The 15,160-nt window shown below is 36.6% G+C and overlaps 1 protein-coding gene across 3 annotated transcripts in view; it reads left to right on the forward strand.

Annotated features, from left to right (window-relative positions):
- Positions 1-345: 345 nt before the first annotated feature.
- The window catches only part of pparg (peroxisome proliferator-activated receptor gamma), a 29,668-nt gene continuing 14,853 nt past the window's right edge, over positions 346-15,160 (forward strand). Inside the window, exons 1-2 of one of the 3 annotated variants that reach the window (XM_087801586.1) lie at positions 346-482; positions 14,848-15,126. In XM_087801586.1, coding sequence (XP_087657712.1) covers positions 14,853-15,126 — 274 coding nt within the window. In that variant the 5' untranslated portion in view covers positions 346-482; positions 14,848-14,852. Of the gene's footprint in view, positions 483-1,064; positions 1,146-9,650; positions 9,757-14,847; positions 15,127-15,160 lie in introns of those variants that run through there. The other 2 variants (XM_087801585.1, XM_087801588.1) reach the window with 2 other exon arrangements.

Here is a 15,160-nt window from a genome sequence, read left to right on the forward strand (position 1 = left end):
AAACGTCTTTTAGAATCTTGAAAATATATATATATATATATATATACATATATAAGAAGGAGGTAGATTAAAGCTCAGAATTAGCAGCTAGCCTAGTTATCCATTAGCTAAGCTAGGTGGTATCTGTTCACTTCAAAACTTTTTCCACTTAATTATTTTGTACGTTTAAGTTTAAAAGTTTAATGCTAAAAAAAAATATTTTCGCAAACGTTACGCATTAGATGTAGAGAAAGCAATAACTTCCTTTAATTTTATTTTCTAAAACATTGTGGCGGTTCAGCGGGAAACTTGACTCCTGCGGAGCGACGGAGGAGGAGGAGGAGGAGAGACCGCGGAACACGACACTTCTGTGGCGGGGAGACCAGGCGCTGCTGCGGCGAGACTCCCCCGGACTCACGGCGACAAGTCTCCGGCACGAAGACTTTGAAAGACAAACACGGCGGAGACACTTGGAAAGAGGTCGCTACCATTTTTTTCAGAAGGTAGGTCACCCTCAGTAAGAAGCCGTTTGTGTCAGAAGTCCTGCGGAAAAGTACGTTTATTGTGTCGTAGTTTGCTGACCTTAACAATATTGGAATATATTCCTTCTATTTAGGTTAAAAAGGTAATAATTAGAATAATAATAATAGTAATAAATATTTTAGGAAGTCGGTTTATCCATCCAAACTAGCTTGTGTTGCGTTCATGATCAATACTTAGACCTTTAACTGTTTTTTTTATTGTTTTTTCTTGACAAATAAATGCTGCTTTATTTTTCATAAATATGATAAGATCGTCCCCTTGACTTATGTGAGAAATAAAACATGTTACCAGGATCCCTTTTTAAATCCTACTTGTCATTAAATAAGTCTGATATCCTTCACCTGTCACTCAAACGTAAGCATGTTTTGACTCAAACGTCAGCATGTTTTGACACCTTCATACAACCTATGGATGTAGGACTGTAGGATGTATGACTGGATGGATGTATGACTGGAGGATGTGGGCTCAGGTGGGGGTGGTGATGAAGACAGGGGGTGCGGTCACAGGACTGACATCAGACAGTCAGTCAGGTGCAGGTCCAGTGTTTCTGCAGGTCATGAATGTGTTTGACATGCAAACACCAGGCAGAGATTTGATCCAACAGAGTCATCCGAGTTCCTTCGGTGAGTGTCTCTTATTTCAGCTGTTCGTACGACATCCGTGGCGAAATAAGATGTGTTTTTTATTGAAACGGTTGGAGAGGAAGGTAGTTTGTTTGGTTACACAACCTTCATGCTTGTCCTTGTTGCGTCTACACCATGACTCAGCAGAATAAGGACACCGGTTTATTCCAAGCTTGCGGAAAGTCAAGAAACTTGTGTTCAAAGATTTTGTTGAATTAACTTTACAAGTGATTTATTTTTCCATATTTCCATATTTTATATCACACAGCTGTATCATTTTTTAGGGACTATTTTAAACTATTTTATTTTAAAGTTTACACTCAAAACTGAATTTTACTATTATATTTACAAATTTTATTTAGAATTGGAGATTTTTTTTTGCTTTTTGTAGATTATTTTGTGGGAGAAAGTGAAATGTTGGACATCACTGGGGATCCAGAATTTGATTCCTGGCTGCCTGGTTTACTTTTTTCTGTGAGAAACAACAATATATGTATGTAAACACAAGGGCCACACAATTCTTGAATCTAGGAAGTTATTTTTATTGAGCTTGACTCTGTTGTTTGTTAAAGTCGTAAAGTCGTAAAAAAAAAAAAAGAAAAGAAAAATGCTGTTAGAGATGTGGGCTCTCTGAGTATTTTTCTAAAAAATAATGTTTAATGTTTATGTCTCGATTCAATGCACCACACAAATGTTATACTTCTACCGCCACAATTCTTTATTTAAAAGGAAAATCAATGAATATTTGCTTTGGTTTTGATTAGGGTCTTTAGAACACCTTTTAAGGGATTGAAACTTTCTTACAAGGTCATGTTGTGGATGTGTTGACTGGATGCTCATGTGGTCTTGGAGTTGTTTTTCGTCGGATCATATCGTAGTTAATCAGACTTCGTCACAATCGCAATATTTGTAACATGAACTGTCTGTTCTGCGGTTCTATGGCTATAATTATCAGCTATAACACAATCTTAGCATCTACTTTTTAAAGCAGTTGACAAATGATCTTACACGTTTTTTCCGAATTTCAAAAATCACCTCCAAAGATCAGCAGTCATTATGTCCTCCACAGCTAAAGGAACAATACAATCCAGAAAGATCAGGTCGGGATCCAAAAATATGTCATCGTTCCTACAGTATCATACATCGTACCGTTGCCCCTGCTTGACAATACACAACCCTACTCTGAAGTGACAAAATGTTCTTCTTTTCTTAGGCGTATTCTACTTACTATATTTTCCTTTACTTTCTAGTGTTTTTTGTTGTTGTTTTTTTAAGAATGAAAAGTGATAAGAAATAGCCTATTATTAAGACTTGTGTCCCAAGGACCGAACTGTGACTACTATAGAGAATCGACACCTAAAGGTGTCTCAAATCGCATACTTGCGTACTCAAAGTTAGTATTTTTAGTCTCAATTCTTAGTTTGCCAAATGTAGTGCGCCATGCACACTAAATTGGTACTAAAACGCCCACAAAACTGAGTATGGTTCGATGGACACTATCTACCCTAAACGGCCGGCATCTTAGTGACGTTATATATATATATATATATATATATATTTATATACTTACAGGTGCATTTTCGGTCAGCAGTAGAAGGATGACACGTCGTCAGTGCTGATACCCGCATAAATATCTCGCGAATATTTCGTTTCTCATATTTTCTCATTTCTTCTTCCTAAACTTGCGAAACGTGCTGACAGCAGGTGGCGATAGTGTTCCAACAGCTGGTTGCAACCATCGTTAAATAGAAGTATAAGAAGAAGCTGTCACGTCATTTGTGGTTAGTGCGTAGCGGCAGTGTTTGATTTGAGACATACTATCTGTCGAGAATTAGCGTACTAGTTAGTACGTACACTATCCTGATGCATACTCACTTCTAGTATACTAAGAGAAGTATGCGATTTGAGCCACAGCACGTCTCGACATTAGTAGTTACTTGATGATAATAGTTACTTGATGACAAACCACAGCATCCGTCATATATGTCGTTATCTGATTTTGGATGTGATTTGCTTTCCAAGCCCCAGTTGAGGCGACTCACCTGAGACTAATTGGAGTCTAATTGGTGTAAACATGCTAACACTGGTTCAGGAAATAGAAAAGGTGAAACAACAACTGCTGGTGGCGCGTCAAGTGCAAGAGAGTAAGCCGTGTCTGGTATGTTTAACAAAAGAATGTGATTGAAAAATCCACGCCCTCCCTGTAATCTTTTCATGAGAGATTTAGAATCTATCTGTCTGTTGATTCCCTGCCAGTCAGTGAATTATTACTTGTATAGTTTTATCCCCCCGTTTGTGTGTGTGTGTGTGTGTGTGTGTGTGTGTGTGTGTGTGTGTGTGTGTGTGTGTGTGTGTGTGTGTGTGTGTGTGTGTGTGTGTGTGTGTGTGTGTGTGTGTGTGTGTGTGTGTGTGTGTGTGTGTGTGTGTGTGTGTGTGTGTGTGTGTGTGTGTGTGTGTGTGTGTGTGTGTGTGTGTGTCCCTGAGCGTGAATGACTGAGCGAGGCATGGACTTTGCTCTATTATCATCAACGAAAGACATTTAAAGATACGGTTGTGTTGATGTTGTTCTCACGTGGCTGCCAAGTTTTGTTTGCACTGGTGTAAAATCACAGCTCAGGTTCATCCAGGGTTACGGCTCTCTCCTGGATTAACCTTTTGTTTGACTGGGATTAACTCAGAAATGTCAAGAGGTAGAGGATCTTAAACTGTATTGAAAACAAATGTCAATGTTGCGATAAAGGCCATCAAATTTGAAGGAAGCATTTTTAACTTGGTGGCTAAAATGATAAGTTGCTTTCCAGTAGTCGCGACTACTTCCACAACTCTTTTCACTTCTTGTTTCATTCTATCCATACGATCTAAAAATAACATTTTCTGCTTGTGTGTGCACTTTTATTGACATTTTGTTGACTTTAGTCAGCCATTCTAATGTGACTTTTAGAGAGTGGAAAATGACATTCACACCATGGTTTTTGTCATTTTACAATTGAATAAACATGTGACTGTTTAAAAAAAAGCATTCTGTATTTTTCTCACCCTGTCTGAACTCTCTCTCCTAGACATTTATTTTACAAGTTACAAGATGTTTCCACTGAATTAATAATAACAAAATACAAATAGTCTTTAATCCCGAAGAAGAAACTTTTGATATTACTATGAAATACTTTATTTTACAACCACAGGCAAAGTTTTGAATCGGAATTATTAAGTTTAGTTTATTCTTCACCTCAAGTCACTACAATGTCTAATCAAGATCAAGTAGATTACATGTGTTACCTTCTTCTGTTCATATATAACTACACCGTATCACTGCTATGATATGGATTCTAGTAGTGATTGTCCGATGAAGCTTCATGAAGCAGTGTCATTATTTTCAGAGTCCACTAGATGGTGGTCTCTGAACTATTTTCCTTTGTTTTGAACAATTGTTCTAATGAAACATTACATCATTTTCAAATTGATGGCACCACCTACTGACCTCCAAACAACATGTTTCATGAAGCTTCATCAGACCATCACTATGTCCTAAAAAACCAAGCACATTTTCTAAAAATAGTATGATAACAAAAATTGCAAAAGTAAGACATTCTATTTCTGGTCAAAGCCTCTGTCTTGAACAATTACGTTGGAAATATTTTGGAAAAGTTTTGAGGGCACGAAAAATCAAAAGATAAAACCACAAAAAGAAGTTTTCCATCATATTAATAAACATAATCTTTAGTGGAATGGAAAACCTTCAAGTTGAATAAATAATTGTGTCAAAATGTGAAGATACTTGAGCACTTAAATGTAAAATTGGAATGATATTTATTGTAAATTATGTAAAAATCAATACAACAGAAAGTACAAGGAGGAAAAAATTAAAACTCAGTTAAGATCTTGGTGAAACATTTCTAGAAAATCAGCTTCAAAGTTTGACTTCACGAGAGCTGCACGTATCCAGTGAAAGGGCCACTTTTATTGGGCTATTGAACTAACTAATAAAAAAAACGGATATGTATTGACACCTCTGATTTTGTGGTTGATAACAATGCAGACTCAAGCATCAAATCATGAAATGACACAGAATGAATCTTCAAATCATGTGATGAAAAACTACTGCAAGTCTTATTAGCATGAGAATGTTTTTTTCAACGAAAGCATTTATAGTTTGGGCAATTTATTTTAGAAAACAAACCAGACATGTAACTGAGGATTACATACCTATTAACGAGCTGTTTCTGCTCTTAAATGTATGTGGTGTTGGTTCCTCACTCGTCTTGAACAAAGAGATGTAAATGTTCTTGTCATTAATCTCACACAGTACTGGTTATTAAACCGCTATCTCTCGCCCTCTGCCCATATACTGCTTCCTTAGGTGAACTATCAGCTTCTGTACAAGATAAGGACAAGCTATATTTATGTCAACAAAATCTTTACTTTAGGAGTTATGAGACACAAATCTTACTTTCAAGAATCAATCTGTTATATCATTACGACATTCCAGTTATTATTATTGTGTGATATTTCCAGTAATTTCAGCCCTCGTGTTCTGTTATTGTTCTGCCAATACTCCCTCTTTTCCTCTGTACTTCCAGAAATGCATTGTGACCCTTACTGCAGTGTCCCTCTCCCTTTTCCTTCTACCTCATCCTCTTCTCACTCCCTGTGTCTGTCAAAACAAAAAGTACACTGTTAATCATCGCATCTGTCTTTGCCTCCAAGACTCCCGCTTTGGAATACTCAGTCGTCTGTCGAGACTCTGGAATGTGTGTCCTCAGCAGGCTCTGAATAAAATAATAAAGGGTTTTAATTTAGACTCTGAAAAGTGCATAGGAATTTTATAAAAAGGGAACCTCAGGTGTAAGTTAGTCAGTAATGGTTATTTCTAAAGCGCCTTTCTAGACCAGGGTGTACTTGTGGTGAACTAGTTGAAGTCTATTTGCTGTCTAGTTTATATGGTTAAAGCGTTTATGAGGAAAGATTGTGTGTATGGATGAGAAATCAAATCGAATCAAATTGTTATTCTGCCCCTTTTTTTTACTAGAATCAGGAGTAGGTTTACAACATAAAAGGCATTCATCAGAGATGCAGAACACAAAAAATATACATGATTTGCTTTAAAAAAAAAAGCTTGAAGGAAAGAAAGACCTTGATATTAAATGTAATACAAATGCATATTTTCTTTCATGTTGCTGGTGTGTCTATTGTTGACTGAGCCTTGTTTTATGTCTTAAAATGTGTTTATTGACTTAATGAGGTGCTACATTCGTAGTATGGTGTCATGTTTAAGATAAGAAGGACAAACTGAAGCCTGAATAACTTGTTTATGCTTAAAATATTTGCCAATGGGATAAGAAACATTGTCTAATTAAGTTTCTCCGGGCAAGAATAATTCCTCAATAATGTTGTGTCAACGTCTACACGTGTGAACGGTTACACAGATAACAAATCATAACCGTTCAATTACTGTTTGTACATTTTCTTTATCTCTACGCCTCTATGTATATTTCTACCCAATATATACGTGCATGCGAGTGACGCGGAGCAGCTGTTGACCAATGAGGTGTGTGTGTTTTGGTCATGTAATCGATGGGACTCAGACGATAGAATGCAGAGTCAATAAAGTTTTGAAACATCACCAAAAACATTTTGAACACAAGTCAGTTTCTCCACATCCTTAAATGTATATGTTAAGAAACACTGGGGGTCTTTTTAACCGTGGTCTGTGGTTTGACAGCCATTAGAACTCCTTCCTCTTTCCCAGCTAGGAAGCTGTTGAGGAATCCATGATCTGTTAACTCATATCTTTTGAAAGAAACGACAGGGTAAGTTAATGTCCTCACATGAACGTGAGCTTCTCACAGTTGAATACAAATGTTTCCCTGCATTAGTGAATATTTCGTGTCAATATAAAGTAATGGTTCAGCAAGACACAGTCACGGTTGTTTGATTTAACATGAATATGTCTTTTTACGTTGCCATAAAGCGTTACACTTTTACAAGCTGGGAATTCTGGCGAGACTACAATAGGCCTCCAGTTTTATGAGACACAGACACTTGAAAAATCTGTCCTCAGGGTAGTTGTCTGAGTTGTAGCATTTAGTCATAATGTTGCTTTCTTTGGCTGATCATTGAAACCAAAATATGACTTGTTTATAACATGATTTCTTGAAAGTCAAGTAACTTTGCTTGACACCTCATTTTACTTATTTCTAACCAAACTCATAAAAAGACATAATATTCGTAAATTAAATTAAACGGTAAATTACAAACATACATTAAATGATGACTTGTAAGTTACTGCTCTATCATCCCTCTCCACCAACATGTCTGTTCAGGATGTTCTAAGAAAGCTGTTGTTGTCATGGCTTTACATTGCAGAGGCTTTATGAACCACAGGAAATTGATCAGGAAGCCGTCCTTTCTAGCCTCGTGGTTGCACTGGTGATGGTCGCTCCTTGTAAACAACGCTGACAGCTGCCATGTTTGATCTATAAATAAGATCCTTATCAAGGAACCACCCAAGTTCTTTTAATGAAAGGGTTTTTATTTTGGTAAATGACTGACAGACAATGTCAATGTTTGCCAGTTTGAAACACAATATGCTACGTTTCTTTTGTACACTTTATGTTTACAGAGATCCTTAGTATTTTTAGTATTTTAAAATAATTTTCAAGATGTCTTCCTCTCCAAGATGCAAAAAGTTCCTCATCATGACGATGTTTTGATTACTCTTTAAAGTTCTCCCCCTTCTGAAATCTTAGCGAACGAGAGGTTACGAGAGCAGAGTCCATTTCACTCCTCCTCCAGCCAGCTGTAATCACGCCCCGCTTTGTCTACACAACGAGTCTCTCGAAGGTGGAGACTTCTGGGATTGATAACGCACAGTGAACAACATTAATGCTTGATCAATCACAGCAGAGTGGGCGGTGTTATTGTAAACAAGATTTTATCGCTAGAAAATCCAAGAGTTTTCAGTGGATGGGGCTTAAACACATTTTCTAAAGTAAATATTTTAATGGTAAGAGACATTTGTACAAACCGACACATACTGATGAGAACAATAGAGGTCCAAGATCAATTTAAGCGACACTTAAATCAAAACATTATTTGCATTTTTAAGTGATTCGTAATGATTATATAATGAGTTATGAAATAATGGAACCGATAAAGAAGTAACTGATGAAAAAGTCCTCAAATTTAAATTTGCAAGAAATATTTATTTAATGGAGAGGGTTTGAGAAGATGGTCTCACGATATCCCATTAAGAGATAGGGCATAACATAAAGACTCAAATATGTCAATTTTGAATCATAAACAGCCAATTATATATAAATGTATACCAACAATATATTACTGCGTTGTCGGTCCCAAGGCTCTATAATAATGGGTATATGTGATTATCTTCACAAGGGTTTAATAAAGTCCATCATCTTTTGAATGCATAACCGTGATGTTAAATGATAAAAGCTATTAATAATTGAGCAACAAATACTATTTTTTGTTCATATATATTTGGATATCATTTTGAATCCACATTTGTGAACAAATACATAACAAAACAAAATATATATTTTTGATTCCTGTTAAAAAAAACAGTTTTAATTATATACTTCTGATGGAATTTTATACTGCTGATGAAATCATCGCATGCAAATACATTGGCTAGTAAAAAAAAGTGCAGAATTTATTTTCTCACGTTAAATTAATTTTCAATGTTTTCTTTTACTTACAACTCAACATTTTCAGCAGCACCTTCATAAATCAGCCCCTTTTTGTCCTTTAATCTAGATCTGACTGACAAAAGCAATGCTTCACACAAAAGTTTCCTGGTTAACTAACTTCGAAGTTATTATTTTACTTTCCAAAATCATTTTTTGTTTTCCACAAATAAACAGTTGATTTACTAGAAGCGTATTCTTTTTTTCTTTTTTTGGGGGGTCAAGATTGAGTTGTGATTCATTCGTTCTCATGACTAAAACGATGACAATGTATTGGCAAATAATAGAACATTCTGTAACTTGCACTGTTGAAGAGGCAGAAGTGACCGAGTCAAGTCTAGGCAGGGGAGAAGTGCAACTAGAGGAGCATGATGAGGTCGCCTGTCAGTGAAGCAACAGGAAGTCATCTGCTTCTGATGTCTACCACCTTACACACACGCACATGCATGCATGAACCCACATAGCACGTCTTGAAGTTGAACTCCCACTAAATGTGAAATATTATTTAAAGCAAGAGTGAGTAAGAAATATTGAGATCTTTTTACTTAACCTAATAAAGTTTGACTCTCCTGTTTGTGCTGACACACACACACACACACACACACACACACACACACACACACACACACACACACACACACACACACACACACACACACACACACCACATGACAGTTGGCTGTCTGAACTTCTGCTGAGCCCTGGTTCTCGTAAGAAATCTATGTTTTGTTCCCTTTTGGCTGGTCATCACTTCCTGAGGAAAAGCATGACCCTAAGCTCACTCGCTCACTCTCTTTTTCTGCTCACTCACTTCATGCCTTCCTCATCTCCTGCTCACTGTCACATGCTTGCCTGTTTCTGAGACCACTTTCAAGTAGAACCCTCTGCATTGGGACAGGTGACAAATGGTGAGTGTAGAGTTGCGTTAAAAAAGTTTTTTGTGAGAGATCATGTCAGCGTCATCGATTGTGTGTGCATGGGCTTTCAGGTTTAAAGGTGTGAGACAAGTCTGCTTTAACAAAACCTTGAACATCCTGTATGAGCTAGTATTATATTTTTAAAGAAGCACGTACAACCACAGTGTGCAAGAATTGAATCATCTCCATGATCAGCTTGAGGCAACTCTTGGTCAAACCTCTGTTGGGAGTTTTTTTTCCAGGGGTTTCATCATCAGCCTCTGTCACTGTCACATGCTTGCCAGAAAGTAATAACACAATCGGTTAGGCAATCTTTTTTTTCTCTGAGGTTAATCGTGGAAGGTAGCCACATTTTACAGTTTTACAACTGTGAATATGAGTTAAAATACAAAGACTTCTCTGTATTCACGGTCAAAGACACATCATCGTCATGTAATAAACATGTATTGGAGGTAAATGTAGTTTTTGCTTAACTTATATTTGTACTTTTTTTATTGGCATCTTACATCCAGAGGCTCTTGTCAGAAGGTAAAGCTGATCCAGTCTAATCCTTTACTAAATTGTCCTCCTATTGACTTGCAACTAGTCCAGGATGTTTCCCACTACTTCTCAATCGATGTAGCTCAGATAAGCAAGTAGTAGAAACACTTTGTTAAATTATTAATGAATCACCATAATGTCATTGATAAGCTCACATATTGTTAAAATAAGCTAATACAGATTCTAAAAAACATGTATATAATATATAAATATGTAAACATGGAAAGCAACTTTTAAATCATTGCCTCCCTTAGAAAAAAAATCTTAAAATAAAAACTTCATAAAAATCTGGTTGTTTTTCTCTTCAGAGATTGTGGTGCTGTTACCGCAAGATAGAGGTCACAATAGTTTACTTCATTTGAGGCAGAAAAGTTTTCCAACAGGTGGGGGTGATAGGGGGAGTCCAGGTAATGCTCTCTCTCTGTGGCTTCACACATTACAACTGACGAACGAGGCCAATTTCCTGAGGAGTAATTCAGAATGGCACTTGTTTGTGTCACACAGTCTCACAATCTTTTTATAAGTTAGTTTCCAGAAAAATACTTACTCAAATGTGCCCGCAGAAGTGCTGACCTAAAAAAGATCAGGAAGTCGCACATTTTTGTGTGGTTGTACCCTCTTGACTTCGCTGCAGAACAATCATTATGGGAATTTTGCAGGTTAACTAACAAGTTGCAGTTACAATACTATATGTTTGAGGGGCCACATCAGATTTGTTATTGAGTCTTCACAGTGAACCACCTAAATAACCTACTGTACTAAAAGAGGCATAAGTCGAAATGTTGAATAAAACTATTTAGCCATCTCCCCCAACTGAATGCACAAGACAGTCTTATTTCCTTGTCCTTGAAGCAAATACATTTGTCTCCTATTTCCTTGTTTATAAAATGTACTTCCTTCTTTAACGTTTTAAAGTTTATGTTTTTCATCTCTTTATGCAACACTTATCTTGTTGGGCTCATGATTTCAAAGGACTTGGCGTTTTGCTTTCAGCTGCTATTAGGTACAATTTTGATTCAAACATATATATTCAAAGCTCCTTCAGAAAAATTAAATCCCCTGTCAGGCTGTATTTGGACAAGCTATTTTTTGAAACGCAGTTTCCTTGCACAAGTTTTCTTCCCTTATCTTCACTAACCTCTTTCTCCCCTATTACGTTTTGGTATTTTCAACATTTATGATGCCCACATTGGATTTCTGTGTTTGTTCTCTAAGAGGGATGATGGCATTGAATGTTGTTAGGCAGGTTTTGAATGCACTTCATCTGCTGCTGGGTCGACCCCAGGTTGAACACGCCTAAACAAAACGATAATTATATCTGGTAGTTCAGATTTGTTTTGATGATTTCTTCTTTACTAAAACTAACCCTTTCTCTTCCTATTCGTACTACATGCAAAAAAAATAAAAAAAATGATACATATATATTCTCATGAGTTGTTATTGTCATGTGAAATGAGTTCCTTCATGTAGGTATGCACAGCGTCATTGCTTTTGTAGTTAAGTTCAAGTTAAGTTCCTTTGTTATTTTTGTTTTTTCTTATAACTGTTGAAGGTATACTACTTATAAAAAAATGTAAATAAAAAAGAGTTTGAAAGTGATACAATGTAGCATTACTGTTTAAATATTCATTTATTATTGCATTTATTTATCATTCATTAGCAACACTTAATACATCTGTAAGTAACCTTTTATTAATGCCGTCAAGATCTTTTTTACAAGGTTGGTTTTGCTAAGATAGCCGCACCATGCTAGTTCAAAGTCACAACTTAAAATCTATATTTTAATCTTCCACAAAAGAATGAAACTAAATGTTTTTTAACATAATTTAAAATGTAGCTTACCAAGTCTCATTTAGGGATAACGTGACATAGAGATGTGGTAGCATAAAACTTAATGACAACATAATTATGAATAATTTTCTATTGTCTATTCATTTGTCCTTTGTTGGATAAGATGTTACCAAACCATTCCTGGTTGGAGTTATGTCACGCAAGCAGGGGCGAATAGAAAGTCCTCTTCGACTTCCACCTCCCTTTTCGTGGACAAGTTCTGATTTGTTGACAGGTGAGAACTGACGCATCTACTTGTCAGGCACGTGCTCGCACGGAGAGACACGCACACCCATTGACAAACATACCACACACATGGCGAAACCCTACTGATGATCTGTCATCTTTTAGAAAGTCTGACAGGTGTTTGCTCAAACCTCATGCACAGATACCAACTTGTTCAATCCAGCAGTTTTTATCTATTTACAATGCCAGGAGTTTAAAAACAGTGGGAACATGTTTTCAGTCTTTGTATAAGACTTCATTTTAGCCACTAGAGAAACTGTGTCATTACATAATATTTTGACATAACTGCATGGATTGCGGGTTCTGCCAGAGTGCAGTCTATTTTCAGATTCCCTGGACAAACTCCAAAAAATAGAAAAATAACCTGGTTTCTGCTACTATTTTTATCCCGCACTGAGCTTCCCAGTTGGGGGAACTTTTGGAAGTACACAACTTCCGATTTCTGTTACTAGAATTGGAACAATGTCAAGTGATTTTGAAGTAGCTCTTTTACACTGGCACATTTCATAGAAGCAAAAAAAGAAACAATATGTTATTGAGCAAGGAGGATGTTTTCATTTCCTTTGGGATGTGTTTGCCATTCTGAGCCATTTTTATACCTGGTCTTTCTGTGCCATCCTTGCTTTTCTATTTACGGTACGTCCTGTTGCATCATGTTTTATCTTTGTTCATAATTAAACACATCATTCATACCCTTCGGTATTACCCTTATTTAGGCCGCCCTGACACTTGTTATTTCCACCGATTTCTGGCACATTATCATAGGCATTTTAGATTATCCTATTGGTGACCTGATTCTTAAAATAAATATTGAGAAAGTCATTACTTTGGGGTCTGAGTTACCCTCCTATACTCTTCCTTTTGTCCCTTGTGGGTTTGAAATACTCACAAGTTGCTTGATTTGCAAAGTGATGGCCCTGAGCTAGTGTTCGCACTGTAGAATATACCCCATAGTTTTCAATGACCATTTTTTTGCATTGTATTCAGTGATTTATTGTTAACACAGATGCTTCCTGAAATTTAATTTATGGAGATTAAAAGATGGGACTGAAAGAAAATCAAAATAGAGTACCTTTGGTTGCAACTTGTTCTGGTATTTTGATATCTATTTATTGATACTATATGGCTAGAGAGACAGATGTTTGAGAGAATGTGGCATCTCTTGATATTGCACATATACATATTTAAAGTCCTTGACTAATCATAACCCAATAAATTAAACCAATACAAGTAACAGGAGTTCCTGTTAATACAATGTAAGTAGTGGTTTCATTTGGTTTCATGATGATTAAAGATGTATTCAAAAGAATGTAAAGACGGTAGCTCAAGTTTTATTTAATATTCAATAATTATTTATTTATTAATTTTTAATCTGACATACAAAGTTACGTGTGTTACATTGTATTAATCTGCTTATCGCACAAGAATAAAAACCCGACATTGAGGTCTTCTATAAAGATGTAAACAATCTTTGGATCTCACGGGTCAGCTTTACAAGTGCTTGTAGTTGCCCTTCATACATTAACTTATTGCACATCACACCTTATACAAACGTTGTGAGCCTAGTCAAACAGTCTGTGCTATTGAGTGCTCGGTTGTAAAGTGTGACATTTGGACTTTGGCCATCTTGGCATCACACGAGTCAGACGAGAATGAGCCTCATTTGTGGCTTCAATTGTTTGTTTTATGTGAAAATAGATTTAATAGATTTAATATATAAGGATAATATTTACAGCATGGATGACATTAATATTTTTGACTTACTAAACAGAACAGAACTTGGTTCTCCAACCATGTGCGTCATCTGTCAAACTTAAAGTCTAGGGGCCAAATCTTGCCCACCAAGTCGTTGCATCTGGTCTAGCTTTAAACATATTTTAATATTCATTAAAAGCATAGTTTTGACCCCCTACATTATTAATTATTAAAAAACAAAACTTGAAAATAGAAATAAAAAAAAGGAAATATATGTCAAAACTGATCATGAAAAATGTAATACATAAAGTACATTTTATAATATATACTTTTAAGTATTAAGTATTATTATTATTTAGATTGTGGGATTTGAGCGAAACCAACTTAATAGAGATGATTTTAAGATGGAAATATTCAAAGAGAGAGTTTTTTCTATGTGTAATTGATGGTGTCCTGATCTGGTCTAGCTATATAATCTATTGTCGACTTGAAGGAAACCCATGTCCTCATGCTGGAAAGCTGCAAGACAAAACTTAGACACAATGGTCACTGTTGAGAAGATATCAATGATTTATTCTGAATTAGAACGGAATGTGCTGTTCACAGAGTGTGATATCCTTGGCTTCTTGTTTGGTCGTCGCACCACCAGCTGACTCCAGCTTGGTTTACTAGATAACCGACAAAGAACCATTTTTTCTTCTTGTTGTAGCACATTTCTTATTATTGCTGATTCATTGTCCATAATGGCTCCATCAATCTGTCTCCAAACAGTCGACATGGTGGACACGCAGCAGCTCCACGCCTGGCCCATCGGCTTCAGCTTGAGCACAATGGATCTGTCCGAGCTGGACACCAACCTTCAGTCCACGTACGTCCAGGACTCTCATCTGACCATGTTGGACTACGCCTCCCTCTCGTCCTCCTCCATGGCCTCGAACGTCTCCTCTGTGGGAGCCACGTACGACCACAGTCCAGCGCAGCGTGAGGAGCACCTGACCAACATGGACTACACCAGCATGAACAGTTACACGCCTGTGCCAGATATACACAGTGAGTGTCACGTTGTAACTCCTGTATCGTGGCA

This window comes from Callionymus lyra, chromosome 10 (genome assembly GCF_982586985.1).
Source record: "Callionymus lyra chromosome 10, fCalLyr1.hap1.1, whole genome shotgun sequence".
Lineage (NCBI taxonomy): Eukaryota > Metazoa > Chordata > Actinopteri > Syngnathiformes > Callionymidae > Callionymus > Callionymus lyra.